Below are 20,117 nucleotides of genomic sequence, written 5' to 3'. Positions count from 1 at the left end.
TGTTCATTGTCTTTCTGTTGTCTTTAGAGTGAAAGTTCAGAGGGAGAGATTTGTCCATCGCCTCCTCATTCCTTCCACAAAGATGTCTGATGCTGGACAGTACACTGTAGTAGCAGGAGGAAACATGTCCAGTGCTAACTTAGTTGTGGAAGGTCGTGATATTCGTATCAGAAGTGTGCATAAAGATGTTCAGGTACAGTATATACAAAGGGAATAAATTCTTGATAGTTCTGTTGTTTTATCATTTGAAGGAGAATAGCTAATGAGTGGGATATATTGAGCCGGGGTAAGAGCGTACCTAAACTATTTGAGATAATCGCCCCCTCCCCCCCACAACAAAAACAGCAATAGTCGTGCAGTTGGAGCCTCCCACCATGTTCTGATGGGCCATCCCCATTACCATGGTATAGGCCTTAGGGATTCTAAAGACACCTACTTCTCACCAGATAGGTAACTTTCTTCTCATTGATCCAAATAAGACATTAATAAGTGGGAGAAGGAGAGCACATCTGCAGCTCTCAGGCCTATATAGTTACTTTGAGTTGGTGCACTAAGTAGTAGGACATCCTGTGTCCTGCTACAGAGACAGAATTCAGAGCCTCCTGAGTTTTCCCCCTTAAGGTTTAGTGAAGCAGGAGGGCAGCTGTAAAAGCAGGTGCTATTTGTAATATTTATCCTACTTGATAAAAGGTCATTGAAAGACAACGAGCTGTAGTTGAATTTGAAGTCAACGAAGATGATGTTGATGCTCGCTGGTATAAGGATGGCATTGAGATCAATTTCCAGATTGAGGAAAGATATCGATATGTTGTGGAAAGACGAATCCACCAGATGAGCATCACTGAAACAAGATACAGAGATGCTGGGGAATACACCTTTGTAGCAGGAAGAAACAGAAGCTCTATTATTCTCTATGTTAATGGTATGTATGTTTGCAATATTGTTGTAGCCATGTTTGGTCCCAGAATATTAGAGAGAGAAGGTAGGTGAGGTAATATCTTTTATTGGACCAAATTCTGTTGGTGAGACAGAGACAAAAATGTTACTTCACCCACTTTGTGTCTCTAATAGTATGCATGGACATTCATTTTGCTCATCATTGCATTTCCTATCCTGTGTTTTCTGTATCTCTGTGAAAACTTGTTGACGTTATAATACTGTAAACTTGGGATAACTTCAGAGAGAGACCCCTGGAACAGTTGGGGCTGCTTGTGCTACATCACTGCTTCTTGTCCACTCTTTCCATTGAAATGGATAACTGATTAAAATGTTATAGCACTTTTTATCTCTGCATCTACCTAAGCCAGTAAATCCTCTTACTTCCAAGTAAAGTAAATAAAGCAGTAGTCCCTTAACTGTGATATCCCAAATATTTAGTATTGGAAGGATCAACCTAACAGTTTTCAGAGATGTTTTTTACAATTTCATCTTTCAAAAAATCTTATACACTAAAACAGCTATTTGTTTTAAAACATTTTTTCTTGACTCGCCTTTATTCCAGTCCCAGTTCAGTATTCCTTGACCAAGAAAATCCCCCAGTCAAGTGAAGGGAAGACTTTGTTGTGTGAGAAATACTAAACTGGATCCTCAGTCACTGGGAACTTTGCATGAATAAGGATTGTGGATTCTGACCACTTGACAATAGTATTTTTGTTTGGCAGAGTAAGAGATCTTACTAAATTTTTAATAATTTCAATAAGCAACACATATTTAGATCCCTTTTTTTTTTTAATCTGCAGCTCCAGAGCCACCCCATATTATTCAGGAGCTTCAGCCCACCACCGTGGAATCTGGTAAACCTGCCCGCTTTTGTGCTATAATATCAGGTAGACCCCAGCCCAAAATTTCCTGGTATAAAGATGAGCAGCAGCTTTCTGCAGGCTTTAAATGCAAGTTTCTTCATGACGCACAAGAATACACTCTATTGTTGATTGAGACTTTCCCTGAAGATGCAGCAGTTTACACATGTGAAGCAAAGAATGACTATGGAGCTGCCACTACTTCAGCTTCACTTTCAGTGGAAGGTAAGTTTCCCAAGTTCCTTAAAGTGTATTTGAAATGGTATTGTCAATATTTTGTGATGTGTGCTCTTCCATGCGGTCTAAACTTTTGGTCTCTTCCTTTAGTCCCGGAAGTTGTTTCTCCTGATCTAGAAGTGCCAGTTTATCCACCTACTCTTATAACACCACTTCGAGATGTTGTTACTTCTGAGGGACAATCTGCTCGTTTTCAGTGCAGAGTTACAGGGACAGGTTAGTTTAATGAAATCGTATACAATTTTTGTTATATCAGAATTGTTCAGCTGATACTCAAAGCAAATCTAATAGCATATGAGCTGAAATCTGCCTTTATGAGGATTGTGTAACTATCAGATATATGTACGAAGTACAGTGTTGGCTGTATAATTGACTGGCAGCTAGCAATTTAAAAAACTATCTCATATCTGCCAGCAGACATGAAATTTAAGAGTCCCCTAAAGCTAAGCAGTGTTTTAATGGGTGGTCATGGGCTCAGTAGTTCTGACATTTTTAATCAGATGTGAACCTTTGTAATGCTTTTCAGAGTACTGACTGCTACATGACATTTAAAACTGTCAGTGCAGTGATATGGCAGAGCTTTGAAGCCCTAACTGCAATGCTGAGGAAAGCATTGTCCTATAAATGAGCATGAACAATGAGCAAACCTTCTGGTGCCACCTACTGACACACCATTTTAAAAAGATACAGGTCAAAAATCTGCCCTGACTTTCACCCTGAAACCCTTAATATCCCCAGGATGTACCATTTTCAGTACCATTCATGGAAACATTAAACTAAAAATATTATATGAAAATTAGCATTTTTGTTTTATCCCAGCATCAGAGGTTTTTTTTAATTTACACTTATTCAAAATAGACTTTCCTTATATAAATTTACCATGTTTTAATTAAATAAATACCATCTTATAACTAACATTTTTGCCCATGACACCGTAGTAGCTAGTTTGTTAAATTAAACTGCAGTATTATTATTATTATTTTTACCTCACATAGTCTTGGGAACTATTAATAATAATAATAAAACATTCACATATTACTGTAGAGATACCTAGTGCCTAGCATAAAACAGTATAAGATTCAGTCCCTGTCCCAAAGAGTTTACAGTAGATTATAGCAGTAGTTCTCAAGCAGGGGTCCAGGGCCTTTTGGGGGGCCGTAAGCAGGTTTCAGGGAGCCGCCAAGCACAGAAGTGTTAGACTTGCTGGGGCCCAGGGCACAAAGCTGAAGCCCCACTGGGTAGGGGTCAAGCACGAGGCTCCCAGCCCTGCCACCTGGGGCTGAAGCAGAAGCCTGAGCCACTTAGCTTTGCAGGGACCCCTGTGGCATGGGGCCCCACACAACTGCCCTGCTTGCTACACCCAAATGTTGCCCCTGGCTTTTATATGCAGAAAACCAGTTATTGTAGCACTGGTGGGCCGTGGAGTTTTTATAGCATGGGGGGGGCTCAGAAAGAAAAAGGTTGAGAACCCCTGGACCAAAGTCCAGATTTAAATCATTTTTGAGTTACAGAAATGCAAAAATGTGCATGAAATGAGTAGCATCTACTCTTTTTGCATTCCTGTCACTTAAAAGTGCAATTCTTGAGTTGGAAAAAGATTAGAAAACAAATCTGCTTCCATGATAAAAATTGTGGTAAGACTCAGAAAATACACATGGGAGTTTATACTGGAACTGACATCTTAATTACAGCTACGCAAAGTATGCCACAATTGTGTGTGGGTGTGTGTGCGTGGGTGTGTATATACTATCTTTATGTGCATGTTGATGACTGAGAGGTACATTTGCAGCACAGCACATGGGGAGTTGTCCTTGCAGTTCTCGTTCTTTTTGTATTGTATATGAATGAATTTGGATATTTCTCAAATACAGCATGAAAATATTTTATATTAGCTTAGCTAATATACTAGCATTGAAAATATATTTTCAAATTGTGTACACTACATACTGTTTCCTGAAAACATTGTATCTTTATTACAATGACAGCAGCAAAAACAATTAAAATACTTCGTATATGCCAGATCAGTGTGGTTAGTGATGTAGTTCACTGCCAGGTTTGATGACTGGTGCTGGCCTCTTCTTCCCCAAACTGGCAAGGTTTATAAGATCTGGGAAAAACAGCAGGCTTCATGCATTAGACAAGAAGGTATCTCTCTGGACTCAACGGTGACCTTTCTTGTCAGTTAAGGACTGACATTAAAAAGCTTCACACAGGCCAGTACAACTAAAATAGATCCTCAGCTACGATGATTTCCACCAGCTGAGGATCTGGCCCTAAGGTCTAGAGGATTAGGGATATGAAAAACTGGAGGTTTCTCAGAACTCAGATAGAAAAATAAGCCATGCACTCCCCTCCTCAGAGAACAGATTACTATTGTAATTTGTTTGAATTGTTGGGATCAGCTCAGTCATTTTGTAGCCTACTAGATGATCAGTTTTAAATGAGAATTTGAGATTTAAGATAAATATAAAATAAAATCAGTTCTCCAGTAATAATAATAATTAATAGCTGCAGCACTTTTTAAAAAAACAAAATACAGGGAAATTATCTGGGATACTGTTGGTGCAGCCCTAAAGAGCCACCTATATTCATGTGTCTTAGCATGCATCATATTCTGCAAAATGGAGCATGCTTGGAAATGAAAGGGAAATGGACTCCCTACAACTTCCTCTGCTCCTTCCCTATGCCAGTATCCAACTCCTCCCCTTCTCAGTCACCTCCAGCAGCCACCAGACCTCTTTGCCTGGCTCCCAGGCACAGACTCCATGCTACCCTCCTCCCATGTACAGCACCTCTGCTCTCCCTCATGCTCCTACAGCCATCAGCTGAGCTCCCGCATCTGAGCTGATCCTTCCATATTTCTTCACCTACCCTCCCAGATGAATTCTCAATGGAGATTTCTACTTAAAATATGATGCCAAGTTATAGTCGCTGGGATCTTTCATTTTTCATGCTCACTGACAATATTGAAAGCCTACTCTGCCTCTGCTATTTCAAAGATATCAAGAATGAGAAAGAGAGAGCGAGATTTCCAGTTAATCACTGAATGTAGGAGTAACAAAATAAGTTTTCCCTCCTACATACTACCAAGCCGGAAATATAAAATAACCAATAAGCTACATGTCTTTAAACTAGTCTTATTGTACATTATATATTCAACTTCAAAAAGCTGTGATATAAGTGATTTCTACTTTGTGTATTTTTAAAGTATTTACCTACAGACATTGTATCTTAATCTTACATTTCTTTTTTTATTTTACTTGATCAGATCTGAAAATCTCTTGGTATTGTAAAGATAAGGAGATCAAGCCATCCCGTTTCTTTAGAATGACTCATTTTGAAGACACTTGCCAGCTGGAGATTTCAGAAGCCTATCCAGAAGATGAAGGAATTTATACATTTGTTGCTAGTAATTCTATAGGCCAAGTGACAAGTACTGCTAACTTGAAGTTGGAAGGTACAATGTGCAATTAAAAAAGAAATAATGTTTTAAAATAGGTTGTGTGCCCATACTAATATTCATTAATAAATATATGTGAGTCACTGTCATGTCATGTCATGTCTTTTAATTCAATTAATCAGTATCATCTTGCAATGTCCACAACATCCACTTGCATCTCCAAGACATAGGTCATGCACAGTAAAGTTTGTTTCACAGTTTTTCAACATTCCATGCACTTCACCTTTCAATTCTTTTCATTAGCAGCATCCAGCATGCCTCAAACAAGGTAGAATCCTTGTCCCTAACCTAAGTCTATTAAACAGATTTTTATTCCGTTAACAAGCCTTTGCCTTGTAAAGATCTCTAAAGAGTTTTGGTATTGATAAAATGTTTTCATTTAAGAAACATTAGAAAATCTTAAACAAGGGCGTGCCCCAGATTTTTGCAAATGAGAAAATAAATTTGCACTATTATGCATTCTGAAAATATTGATCACAAATTTCAGAACAGAAAATGGTCTAGAGGGTTTGTTATTTTAATCTTGTGGTTCTTAGTGTTATTTAACCAGAAATATATTTATTTTTATTTTTGCAACATAATTTGTAAACTATGGAATTAGTGATTCATATTGTAAAATTGCCAGGCCAAAAAGAAAAAAAAATTACGAGAGAGAGAACTTTGATTGTAGCGTAGGGTAAGAAATTAAAAGTTGACATGCTTCTTTTCAGGATTTAAAAAGGTTGAAGAAGTTACATCAAAGTCCCAATGGCATGTTTCTTCATCAGTTTCACTTAAGAAGGAGCCTGTTGGCCAAAGGCCCACCTTTATCCAGCCTATTTCAAGCTGCAGGGTATGCAGCGGGGAATCAGTCAGATTTCAAGCCAGGGTCTCTGGCATGCCAAAACCAGAAATCCAATGGTTTCATAACCAACAGCCAATGTTGCCAACAAAAGATATAGTTTTCCATTTTGATGAGTCTACAGGCACAGCTATGCTGATAATAGTAGATGCTTTTTTAGAGCACGCTGGCCAATACTCTTGCAAAGCAGGAAATAGTGCTGGAGAAGCAACTTGCACAGCTACACTTACAGTGACTGCCGAAGGTAAAGCCCCATTTTTGTTCAAAGGGATTCAGTTTGTTGTATACCACTGTTACTAATTACCTCCTTTCCTCTTTTCACACCTTTTAGTTAGCAGCTAGTTCACTAATGTTGGTAGTATTAGCTGTAACCAACAAACCACTGTCATTTCCTCTACTTTTAAAATGTCATATAATTTAAAATCTCACAAAACTGTGTCCTATATATAGAAAATATAGACCTTTTATTAAACTACGCAAGTACACACTTTAAACCAGAGAGCTGGTGATAGTCACACCATTGTCTCATATGCTCTACACTGGGCTGTAAAAGCTAGCAGAAAATACATCCTTAAAGAGTATCATAACAGATTATTTGATATTGGAATGGACAGCTTCAGTGAAAAGAAGAGACGAACATCAGCTGTGTATCAACTGCATGAGTACAAGTCATTTTCCATTCATCTACGTGAATGAATTTTCTTTTGTGTCAAGAGCATAATGCATCTGGCATGCTGAGTTTTCCCATGAAGATATCTTTCATACTCATTATCCATACCATTTTATTTTGTTCTTATGTTGGCCCATTAAAGTACGTTAGTTGTTAATCTTGTTATTTTTTTGTTACTTGATTACACAGTGCAAGCCATAGATAGGCAAAGTTCTGGGAAAGATGTAAAAGAGTCTATCCAGTCACAGGCAATATCAGAAGTTCATGTTGCTTCCCCTTTCGCAAAGAAGGAGACACAGGCTTATAAAAAAGAAATTAAAACAGTGCAAGAACCATCGTACCAACTGGGTGTGCAGGTTTTGGAAACTCTATCAGAAAGTTTAACCATGAAAGCTACATCAGTGAAAGAAACAGAAACCTTTCATACAACAGTCCTTTCACAAACATCACAAAGCACAATGAAAGTATCCGCTGCTGCTGTTCAGGAAATGAGAGAGGCTTCCCCAGATATTCTCCTGAAACTCCGTGACCAAACTGTGAAATTTGGCGATACCGCGCAGTTCATTTGTGCTTTAGAAAGCGAAAACTTTTTAGAGGTTCTGTGGACCCATGAAGGTGAAAGGATAAAAGAGTCCAAACGAGTGAAGCTATCACAAAATGGAACTGTCCTATTACTCACAATTATAAATGTCCAACTGTTAGATCAAGGACTGTACAGATGCACTGTGCATAATGATCATGGAGAGACGACAACCGCTGCTGTACTAACAGTAGAAGGTGGATATTTGATTTTTAACATTATGACTTATCTCATTTCAACCTAATCATCTCTGCGAATAGCTCACTCACATTTCCTAACACTAGTATTTAATTTAGAAAGCTGTATTTTAAGTTCTTTTTCACATTTAGGACTCTATTCATAAATGTCTTTTGCAGCACCAGGCAGAGAGTTTTATAGCTTGCTTGAGAAGTGCATCATGGCTGTTCTCAGCAAGTTGCAGCCAAATGGAATTTCTACTCATCAATTTATCAATTTAAGCCACTGATATGCAGTGAGACATTGACTTGGTGGGAAGAGTCCACCTGGAACAAAACAAAGAACAGGACAGAAGGAACCAATTTAATTTTGCAACTTATGCAGATTTCTGAAGTTGGAATTTGAGAGATAAATTCCTTTTTAAATAAAGGAAAGGGGGGAACGTTAGATGAGCAAATTAACCCAGACTCTAGGCCATTTTAGTTTGCACATCTTGAGTGGCACAGAAGGTGCTACATATTTGCAAGGGTTAATATTTTAAGCAGTTTATTTGCATGTTTTCTTCAAACACCCTAAATACAGGTCTGTTTTTTATTCCTGAACATGTCTCTTCATTGTGTTCAGTGCTATAAATTCCTCACTTGTCTACTGGATTTAGGAGCCTCTCTTTCCCAAGACTATATTAATGACCTACACAGTCTTCCTCCACACCTGTGGGTTGTTTTTTACTTGTAGGATTCCTTTCCCCCTTGCCATTACTCCAGTGCATTAAAATATCAGCAGTTTCTGCACATGTAATAACATCTTTGGAGTATAGACATTGATTTCCTTGACTCCTGTAGACCCAGAACGGGCCTCTTGTTCCTTTGGCACTGCTCACCTTAGATAATGTGATAGCTGCTTTTATGAACTCAGATGACGCAGGAGCAACAGCAGCATGAACATTAAGTCATTTGCCATGCACCATTTATCTGGCTCTTACACACCAGTTAAGTCCTTTCTTTCCTGTCAATCTACGTAAAGTGTTGTCTCTACATGATCTTCTGCAGTTACCTTCAACATTCAAAGGAAATACCTTTGATTTAAATTAGGGCTGTCAATCACAAGCAATTAATGCAAAAATAAATTAACTAGATTTAAAAAGTCACGATCAATCACAGTTTCAATTGCACTGTTAAATTTAAATTTGTATTCTATTATTTATTATAAATATTTTTGATGTTTTTCTACATTTTCAAATATATTGATTTCAATTACAACACAGAATACAAAGTGTACAGTGTTCACTTTATATTATTATTTTTATTACCAATATTTGCACTGTGAAAAAGAAACAAAATTAATAGTATTTTTCAATTCACCTCATACAAGTAGTGTAGTGCAATCTCTTTATTGTGAAAGTGCAACTTACAAATGTAGAATTATTTTTTTTCATATAACTGCACTAAAAACAAAACAATGTAAAACTCTAGAGTCTACAAGTCCACTCAGTCCTACTTCTTGTTCAGCCAATCACTAAGACAGTGAGTTTACATTTACGGGAGATAATGCCCACTTCTTATTTACAATGTCACCTGAAAGTGAGAATAGGTGTTTTCATGGCAATGTTTATAGACGGTGTTGCAAGGTATTTGTGCCAGATATGCTAAACATTCATATGCCCTTTCATGCTTGATTTGTAGATTATCTTTTTACAGTGCAAATATTTGTAATCAAATAATATAAAGTGAGCACTGTACTCTTTGTATTCTGTGTTGCAATTGAAATCAATATATTTGAAAATGTAAAAAAACATCCAAAATATTTACAATAAATTTAAATTGGTATTCTATTGTTTAGCAGTGCGATTAAAACTGTGATTAATCACAACTATTTTTTAATCTTGCGATTAATTGTGATTATTTGTATTAGTTTGACAACCCTAATTAAAATTAAAGATGTGCTTGCTTGTGTTACTCATTACAGACCAAGTCGTAGTTACTCTTAACTCAATGGTAAACATCCTACTGACTTAATTGGGACCTTCCTTTAGCCTAGCATGAATAGAGCCCTTAAATGTGTCATAACTCATATATTTCATAGTTTATTTTTAGTTTGAGCACTAACATGCTGAACATTTCTTTTCCATACTAAACCCTTTATTTTTATTTCTCTAAGTATAAGGGTGTTTTATTCCTGCCAACCATCTAATCTAATGCTTTTCCTAACTTTATTCTTACCTAGCTAAAGAAGCACACGCCAAAGCAGTAACAAAAATTACGCTTGACTCAGATACTAAAAGCACTAAAACAGTCAAAGAGTCTCAGATTCAAACAACCTCCGAAGTTAAGGAAGAGTCTTCAAAGGAAACATCAAGCATGTTAATCACTTCAGCTCAAAGATCACAAGGAACTGAAAAACAAAGGAACGGAGACTACTACCCTGATGTCGTGCCATGCGAAGAGATCATAGAAACTGGTGCCAAAGTACCAGTATTTCTTGAAACTCTGCTCCCAGAAACTATTGTAAAAGAAGGAGATGATGTGTCACTCTTTTGTGTAATAAAGGGTGTGCCTACTCCTTGTGTGATTTGGCTGTACAATCAGCTAATAGTTGAGGAGTCTGCATTATGTTCCTTAAAACACGATGGGCCACTGTGCAGTTTTAAATTACTGAAAGTTGTTCAGAATCAGAGGGGTATATACAAGTGCAGAATAGTTAACTCTGCAGGACAAGCCGAGTGCAGCACTCATCTGAGAGTGACAGGTTGGCAACTGCATGTTCTTTCCAAACATAAATTCCTCTTGCATACCATCATTGCATTCAAGTACATTCAGCCCATGGGAAACAGTAAAGAAAGAAAAATGTCACTTATCTGTGGATTGTTGAATGTTTGCCTCCTGGTCTTTAAGGCATGTTAAAGGCATGGTAAATTACAGGCAAAAATCATAAAAGTTGTAGACAAGTATACAATACAAATATGTTTTGAAGCATCTGATCACTGTTTCGTCAAATTTATCAGGTGTTTGAGTTGTTTTGGCATGTACTCATGTATGTGTGTGTGGATTTTTTGTATCATTGCAACAGATATTCATAGTTTCAACCTCACAACCCATTAATTGATGCGTTAATTGATCACAATAATCTCTATTTTATTCTAGCTCCAGAAAAAGTTATTCAAGAGAAGATAGAAAAACAGATTGAAATGGAAGTGAAAGGTACAGTCACAAATGGATGTTACTCTGAAGCACTGATTTAGCATAAAAAATTAGTAAATCGTTAGAAACTTTTATTTGCTTACATACAGCGTATGACAGGAAAAGTAAAATACACTTTGGAGCATATTTGAATATGCTGCATGTTTTGTTTTAATATGCTAAGGGTTACCCACATTACAAGATTAAGTTTTAAAATCAGTTTAAAACTTTACATTTATAATTATGCAGCTGTACTTTTAACTTCTACTTCATGCTATGCAGCTGTTTACTGCTTAAGCTTTTATTTGTTAAACTCTCTTGTTAGTGCATGGGATGGTTTAAATCAAAACGAAGGTATAAAAATCTTAATGACATGATTTTAAAACAAGTAAGCAACCTAACAATCATTCAAAGGATGGAGTATAATAGAAAATGAATGTTACTTAGGACATGTGAAAGCTACACATTCCCATTGTATCCTCGCACCTCATGTACATACATTAATTCGTCACTATACATTTCTTACACTGGCTTGCAGATAGCATATGTGGTCCATGTTGCTTGCTTTTTTTGCATAACGTTGTGAAGTTAGTGGCTGTATTAGTTCGAATAAACGCCTTCTCATTTCATTTTAGCTAATTACTTACAGCTACATTTTTATATATCTTTCAAAATATTTTTTCTCAATTGTTTGAACATTTTACCATAATCAAAGGGATCAGAAAGGGCGTTTATTCTACTGTCTGCAAGTCAGGTAAGATTTTTCTTCTTTGCCAACAAAAGACACAAAGCTTTTCGGGCAGCAAAACCATACACCCCTAGGAACATGTTATTTTGAAATTCATTTTTGCTTGTTCAAGAAGAAATGTCCACAGTTTGAAGAAAGAACAGACAACGAACGATTTTCGTGTCAGAATCTTTAAAACAGAGCAAGGCATTGCGTTTATTCGAACAAATATGGTGAGTGAATTTTTTTTCTGGATTTGTGATGAAATCTGTAGCATGCCCCCAATTTAATTTAATATCTTGCCATTTCATTTCTTTTCATTTTTCAAATGTATGAGAGAAGCAACAGAGTACGCTGTAATGTAATGTTGTTCTCTTACAGAACTGTTCTTCGGGGAAGAGCCTGGATGTCCTGAAAAGCGAAGCGAGATGCGAGACGCTTTCTCCGATTCTGAAGACTACTTAGACCATGGATTTGTGTCTGTGCAGAGATGTGCAAGTAGAACCTCGTCTATAAGTTCTTGGTCTGAGACTCTTAAACCTTCTTTCACTCAAAAGCTGAAGTTTAGATCTGTTTTAGAGGGGGATCCCGCAGTTTTCCAATGTAAACTCATTGCCTGTCCAACCCCCGCAATTACATGGTTTCATAATAATAGGCCTATCCCTAAAGAGCTGCGTAGAATAATAAAGATGGAGAGTGATATGCATATCCACAGCTCCAGCCTAGAGGTTAGAGATGTTCGGGAGAGGGATTCTGGAAGCTACAAAGTGTTTGCCATTAACAGTGAGGGTTCAGCTGAGTCAACCGCTTCGCTGCTAGTTGCGCAGAGAGAGGAGCAAAATGCAAAATATTTAGATTTCCTGAGAAAGTCCAAACGAACCCATGAGAGTATTGAATGTCTGGTTCAGAAGAGGAAAGAAGGTAGGCTGAAGGTTTACCTGCGGTGCATTGGCTCTCCTTTCGATAAAAGGCAGGAGACTGAAAAGATGTTAAGAGACTTGCCCCCTGCAAAGGGGATGGTGCGAACCATAAGCTTTCCAAAACTCCCCGTGTTAAGGGGACAGGAGTTCGTGTACGATAAAGAACAGGTAGGTAGCAAACGCACCGCAAGGCACAAGGATCATGGAAGTGATGCTCTGCTTGATGAGGAAATAAAAATTAAGCTGCAACGACTGCGGGAGGCCAAAAGAACCATGCTGGAAAAGAAGAAACTGAGCTTGTCACAGACAGAGACCGAGACAGAGTCACGCCTTGAATCAGTGCGAACCAGAGACTTTAGAGATGGTAAAGACCGAGGGACCCCTCCAGTCCATTGGGCCATTGAGAGTGAGGCGATACGCTCTGACTTCCAGACAATAAAACCAATCCATACATGCACCTCTTCACCCAAAATGCCATGTGGTGAGGAGGGTGCCGCGCACCTTCCTAAACCAGAGCCTGTTAAGATACCGGAGGACTTTCACCTGCGAATGGAACGAATACTGGGGCTTTCCAAACCCTCCCAGAGTCCTCGGGACTTTCCTGGAGGAAGCATCGCGGCGGAAACATTCCAAACAAAATCACTAATAACACTGAAAGAACCAACGAGAGAGCAGTTTCGGGGAGACCCCCCATTAGAGCAACCAGAGCCAATTGCCAAAGCTACCTCCATCGACCATAGTTATACACACAAGGAGCCACAGGACTCAAGGATAGATACCAAGCCAAAAGAACAGCTGGAGGAGTTCCAAGCAATGACAGCCAAGAAGAAAAGCCCGGAATCTATAATCTATGTGCTTCTCTGCGATGGATTAAGCGAAACTACGAAATTGGAGAATGTGATGTCCGAGACAATCACAATAAACATCAATGAGCCTGTTGATACTTTTGAAAGCATCCAAACAGAAAAGGGTGAAGAAAATGCAATGTTAGTACTGGAAGACTCGGCAGAAATCAGAGAGTCTGCATTGGTAGAAGTCTGTGAAATAAAGGAAAAGCCTGCCAGGTCAGAGAGCCCCATTCTAAAGCTTCTGGAACCTGCCCCCCCGTTTTTTGTTCATGAAATTGAATCTCAGGAAGCAAAGGAAGGAGAGAGTTGCATATTTGGCTGTCATTTCCGTGGCCATCCGCAACCTATTGTCACTTGGTATAACAATGACAAACCCATATCACGTAACCAGGACTATGCCATTCACACGACAGAGAGCCGGTCTACCTTGACTTTCCGGTCTGTTTTCCCTCCGCATGAAGGATCCATCACCTGCGTGATATTTAATGAATACGGAACTGCCACAACATCAGGCATGCTCAAAGTGAAGATTAAAGAGAGGATTGAGGCTGAACCATTCACCACCGATGAAGTTGAACTATTAAAGGATTACACAGAAGAGGAAGAAGAACTTAGTTTTCTGTTTGACAAAATGAAAGAAAATCAACCAGCCTTCAGTAGTGAAAGTAAAGCCACCCTTTACGTTCCTCAGGGTAACCTGCCCATACCTTATGTTTCTGACTCAGACCTGCTTTCATTTCCTGTGGAAATCAAAATAATTGCTCCTACTCCGACTCCAGAACAAGATGAAGAACTGAAGGAAATAGTTCATCCTGTTGAATTTGTACCTGAACCATCACCTCAGGACCAAGTTTCTCAGACAATAAAACATAAATTTAAATTTTCCTTTGATGTGGTAAATGAACCACCAAAAATTGTGAAAGAAACACAAAAATATATTAATTGTAGAGAAGGGGATTCTGTCGTACTGGAGTGCTCAATATCTGGTGAACCTCAACCGATTGTAACTTGGTTTCGAAATGGCAAAATATTAACTCCTACTGAGAAGTTTCAGTTTGTGGAGGAAGAGGATGGTAGTTACAAGTTACATATTGGTGAAGTTTCTGTGTCAGATGCTGGCACATACAAATGTGTTGCTGAGAACACAGCAGGAGTAATAGAAACTGTTTCCAATCTTACAGTAGAGTCTGGTGTGCAGAGCTTTTATAGTCATGTAGAACAAATTAGTGATGTTGAAGAAGAAACTGTTCTAGGTCAGAGAGTACAAATCCAGGAAGAGGTTGCAAAGGAACTTTTGCACAATCTTTATGCATCCTCAGTTGGATATACTGCTGGCAAGTTTAATGATGGAGAGTATTCCGCAAGTCAATATTTTCATAACCTCAGTACACTGAGGCAGGTAGAGCTCATGGAAAAGGAACAACATACATCCTCCAACGAAACAGAATCCAAACTCCCGAGATTTATGTGTGACGTTAGAAAGTCTATACTTACTGAGGATCAGCCAATAACTGAAACCCCAGGCTTCCAGCAGCAGATTGAAAAAGAAGAGACGGTAAATGTTAGTGAACAAGTAGAGTCGAAGATAGAAGAAGCCAAGACATTCACTTTTGTTGGCGATTTAAGCCAGGTTTCACACCCTGAAGAACCATCAATATCTGAAAACCCAGATTTCCAGCTCTCGATTCTAAAAGAAGAGAAAATAAATGTGAGTGAACAAGTGAAGTCAAAGATAGAAGAAGCTAATGTACCTGCTTCTGTTGATGATTTAAGACAGGTTCCACTACCTGAAGAACCGTTAATATCGGAAAGCCCAGATTTTCAGCACCAGACTGAGAAAGAAGAGATGATAAAAGTGAATGAACAAGTAGAGTCAAAGATAGAAGCCAAAATATTTGCTTTTGTTAGCAATTTAAACCAGGTTCCACACACTGAGGATGAGCCAATAATTGAAAGCCCAGATTTCCAGCTCCCGAGTGAACTAGAAGAGAAAATAAACGTGGGCGAACAAGTGAAGTCAAAGATAAAAGAAGCTGAAGTACTCGCTTCTCTTGGAGATCTCAACCAGCTTCCACTCTCTGAAGAACTAAGAGATCAGCCTGATAAAACAGACGAAATAAAAACGGAAATTACAACCACAGAGTTTACATCAAAGTTCAATCAAAAGATCATTGAAAGCCATACCGAGAAGGCTACATATAGTAATATAGAAATTCCTGCAAGTCAGGATACAGATGGTGAAGTAAAGAGTGTGAAGGGTAAAGATGCTGCTTTTGAGAAGAAGCAGTACTTGAAAAAAACAGTTCCCGAAGAATATAACTTTAGCAATGGTGTTACTGATCTGCCCCATCTTGATAGCGGAAACACGCCAAGCAAATCTTTTAGTGACGGTAATGAAATGGAAGTCAAGGGCGCAGGGCATTTTTCAGAGAAATTAGAGCCCGAGCAAGAGAGTCCTGCTCATGAGCGAACTCTCGGTACACAACCTGTGGCACTTTCTTTCAGTGACAATTTAGATGCACCATTTACAAATGTAAATGATCAAATCCATGTCTTTGAGCAGGAGCTGAGTGCAAAGAGGAATGAATTTGAGGATCATAGTTTTTTCAGTCCTATATCCAAGATGGTACAAGAAGATAGAGATCTGTATGAAAAGTACATATGTGACACCAACTTAAATAGGACATTTCAAGATTCAACTACCAGAGAAGAGAAAGATGAGCCCTATTCGCATGCGATAAGTGATGAATTCAAAGGTACCCCTGAATTAGAACAACTTGGTTTTTATGATCCAAATAAAGTAATTCAGCAAGAAGAACACATAGGGCAACAAGAAAGAACCATAGAAGGAAATGAACAAGATTACAGTAGCTTTGCATATGGCATAGAGGAAAATGTCTTTCTTCATGATAAAAAATTATCTGACGTTGGAGAGACAGAACAGAAGGAAACCTATCACAAGGAACAAACATTAGGAAAAATAGAACCTGAAACATACAACATTTTATTTGATTTAAAACAAGCTCCTTCAGTTATAGAAAATGTAGATCCGAATTTTCAAGAACAAATTAGGAGGCAACAAGAAGAAACACATTTAAAAGGTCAATACCCAGCCTCTGAACCTGATACAGCCAATATTGTATTTGATTTGAAACAAGTTTACTCTGCTATAGAAAATCTTGGTCAAGAACAAGAGAGGCTGCTTCAGAATGAAATATATTTCAAAGATCAACATTCTGCTTCTGAGCGAATGGAACCCGATACACACCACATGGAAGAAAATGTACAGAAAACCACATCACCTACAGGACAAGGAATTGATTCCTGTCAAGAGTTTTCCAAAGAGAGTGAAGCTATAAGCGAAAAAGATAATTCTCAAGAAGACACCTTATCTCTAGAAAAAGTAGAACCCCAAATCCAGGAATTAGCACTTAATCTAAAACAGCATGCAATGATTTTCTCAGAAGAATTAGTTTCCAAAGAGACTGGCAGCATATCACCGGAAGAAATGTGTTCCTTAAACCAAGTGTCATCTCCCGAGATCGTGGAAACAGAAACGGAAAGCTTCATAAACCATCTACAAATAAATGACGCACTTGTAGAAGAAATTTCTTTAAGTGAAGAACTTCGTCATAATTACAAGATGCAACTGGAGGGAGTTTACGTCCAAGAACGGACTCTCTCAACAGAAACTGGAGTGTCTAAAATGCAAATATTTAAAAGTGACCTAGCTGACATTCCTCTTTCTACTGAACAGGGATCGCCTGCAAAAGGAATTGATGAATCTGAGAAAAATGTTTGTGTGGAAGAATCATTTAAGGAACAAATTAAAGACTTGATATTGGAGCAGACTGCGCCTAGTCCTTCAGCAGAATCCAAAATGTCGGTAAGTCAATATTTTCAAAATTTAGTGCAAGAAACAGATGTTTCTGAGGGTGTGGAATCTCTAGAGACAATAGACCCCAAATTAGACAACTTCATAACAGACTTGAAAAAAGCTGCCAAGGAGAAAGAACCCACCGCATGTAAACTGGAGCAAGCCACAATGAAAGAAATAAGCAGGTCTACTTTTAATGGAAGTAAAACTGAAACTGTGTGTTATACCAAAGGAATTCCCGAAGACCATCATGCTATTCAGCGGGAATCAGATACACAGGACAGGGACATTTCTTTTGCACAGTTCCTTCGTTCGTTAAGAAATGAAGAATCCATAGTCCAGGAAAGGCAATCAAGAGAAGAATTAATTGCCTCGGAGAAACAAGAGTGTAATTTAGAAGATAAGCTTGAAAATGAAATTTCATTTCAGACTAAAGACATTTTAAATGCTGCTGGGGGAAATCTGGATGAAAGGGGCCGATCACAAGATGTTTTGCAATGTCAAGAGCTGAACGCTGCTCAAGTTTCAGAACCTGAACCATGCGTGTCTCTCTCAACGTATTTACTCTCAACCGGACAGCAGGAGATCCCAGATGTCAAAGATCCCATTTTCCAGGCCTTTGACCGGAAGGAATGTATCACTTCTCTGGAAGTCGAAGACGTCACTTTCAGCACCGTTTACGACTATTATAATCAGCAGCAGGAGCTGACCCGTCCACTCTCTCCTGAATCCGAAATGTCAATAGAAATTGCTAGCACAAGCGGGGATGAACTGACAGAATCTGAGCGATTCTATACACCATCATCGTCAGTTGAGAATTTCGAATCTCCCATGTCTTTTGAATCTTACCACACTCCAGCTGGCACTCCTGAACGGTACTCAACACCTTCCGAGGAACCATCCTTCAACAGAAAGTCCCCTTTAGATTTGGTAAGGGACGGCACGCCACAAGAGTGCTACACAACCCCCACCAGTGAATATCCTGAACCCAGAACATTACGTTCTCCTTTCAAAGAAAGGAGGTCGCCTTACGAAGAGCAGCGCTCAGAGATGTTTGGCACACCTTGTGAAGCAGTGGAACCAAAGGGAAATGAAATGCCTCCAGCATTTATCAAACCCTTGCCCAAGAGGAAGGTCTATGAAAACAGTCCATTGGGTTTTATTGCTGAAGTTATAGGCTTTCCTGTTCCTGATGTGAAATGGTATCGAAATAAGTCGTTGCTTGAACCAGATCAAAGAGTCAGAATAGAAAAGGAGGGTGATATATGTATTTTGGAAATCCATAATGTTCAGAAATCGGAAGAAGGAGAATATATATGCCATGCAGTAAACATCATAGGGGAAGCTAAAAGTATCACCCAAGTAGAAGTTTTGCCTCAAGATGGAAGGTCCTTGGCCTTACCTCCTCCAGTAACACATCAGCATGTTATAGAGTTTGACTTGGAACAAAATAAAACTTCAAGGTCACCTTCTCCTCAGGAAATACTTCTGGAAGTAGAGCTGGACGAAAATGAGGTTACGGAATTCGAGAAGCAGGTAAAAATAGTCACAATTCCTGAATTTACAACGGACAACAAAAGTATGATTGTTTTTCTTGATGTCCTCCCTTTTGCTCTGGTGAAGCAAACCACTGGCTTGACTGCAAAAGGAGATGAAGACGTGAAAATTGACTTTGAAGTCACTGAAATGCCCCCGCGCTTTACCACTCCCCTTTTTGATTTGGAAATTCTAGAAAATTCAGAGGCAGTGTTTGAATGTACAGTGACAGGTTCCCCTACTCCCCAAGTACAGTGGTTTAAAGAAAATACCTGCATTACCGCAGATGGCGGGAGCTACGTTGTGACTGATGAGAAAGGAAATCATAGTCTTAAAATTCAGAATGTAGGTCATTCTGATAGTGGCACATATCGGTGCAAAGCAGCGAATTGTGTAGGAGAAGCTATATGCAAGAGCTCTCTAGTTGTGCTAGATTCACAGAGAGCCCTTGCTAGCAGGAGTGGGGGTGGAATGACTGATATAGTTTTAGGCAAGGCTATGGGTAGGCCACAGAAGTTTGATTTGCTTGTAGACAGTACTCTTCCAAATGGCAACCAGACCGAAATAGAGCTGGAGTTTGAATTTGAGCGCGACACTGATGATTCTCAGAAAGCTGTCAAGTTGGTAGCTGTCACAGAACAAGAGTGTGAAGAGGAAGGGGAGAAATGTGTCAATATTAATTTTGATGTATTCGCTGGGCCATCCAAAGAAGAAAAGATAGAATTTAAAGCGGAGAGCTCAGATAGTTGTTCCTTTGAATTCCAAGTCACAGAAGCCCCTCCAAAGTTTATCAAACACATTTTTGACTGCACTTCGTCAGTAGGTACCTCTGCGTGTTTCCAGTGCCTTGTAGTTGGCGCTCCAAACCCGAGTATCAGTTGGTACAAAGATGGGATACTGCTTGAAGGGAATAGGTACTGTATGGAGGAAAAGCAGATGGGCTATCATAACCTAATTATTGGAAATTTAATCCAAAACGATGAAGGGGAATACAGATGTGTAGCTGCAAACAGGGCAGGAATTGCTGATACAAGCGCTGTGTTAAACATATGCTGAATTTCCAAGTTTGATTTCAAAATACATGTTTGGATTAAGCACACAATAGGTTTGCATTGTCCCTAAATTCTGTTTGTAAACATGTAGCATTCACTTTAGGTGCTTCCTATATTTTAATGCTCATTGAGAAGTGAAATTCACAACTGGCAGGCACCCCTCAAGTCCCACATGCCCTATTTTAGGAACGTGAGAGAGTTAAGCGGTGCAGAAGGC

At 38.8% G+C, this 20,117-nt stretch overlaps 1 protein-coding gene across 1 annotated transcript in view; it reads left to right on the top strand.

The window, feature by feature from the left end:
* Window positions 1-20,117, top strand: part of TTN (titin) — a 309,203-nt gene that overhangs the window by 33,583 nt on the left and 255,503 nt on the right. The window contains exons 38-43 of the mRNA XM_065413700.1: window positions 28-193; window positions 691-922; window positions 1,740-2,024; window positions 2,127-2,252; window positions 5,305-5,493; window positions 10,905-10,961. Coding sequence (XP_065269772.1) covers window positions 28-193; window positions 691-922; window positions 1,740-2,024; window positions 2,127-2,252; window positions 5,305-5,493; window positions 10,905-10,961 — 1,055 coding nt within the window. The remainder of the gene's footprint in view (window positions 1-27; window positions 194-690; window positions 923-1,739; window positions 2,025-2,126; window positions 2,253-5,304; window positions 5,494-10,904; window positions 10,962-20,117) is intronic.

This window comes from Emys orbicularis, chromosome 11 (assembly GCF_028017835.1).
Source record: "Emys orbicularis isolate rEmyOrb1 chromosome 11, rEmyOrb1.hap1, whole genome shotgun sequence".
Classification (NCBI taxonomy): domain Eukaryota; kingdom Metazoa; phylum Chordata; order Testudines; family Emydidae; genus Emys; species Emys orbicularis.
Note: the sequence above shows the minus strand (reverse complement) of the source record. Positions and strands in the feature narration are given on the sequence as shown.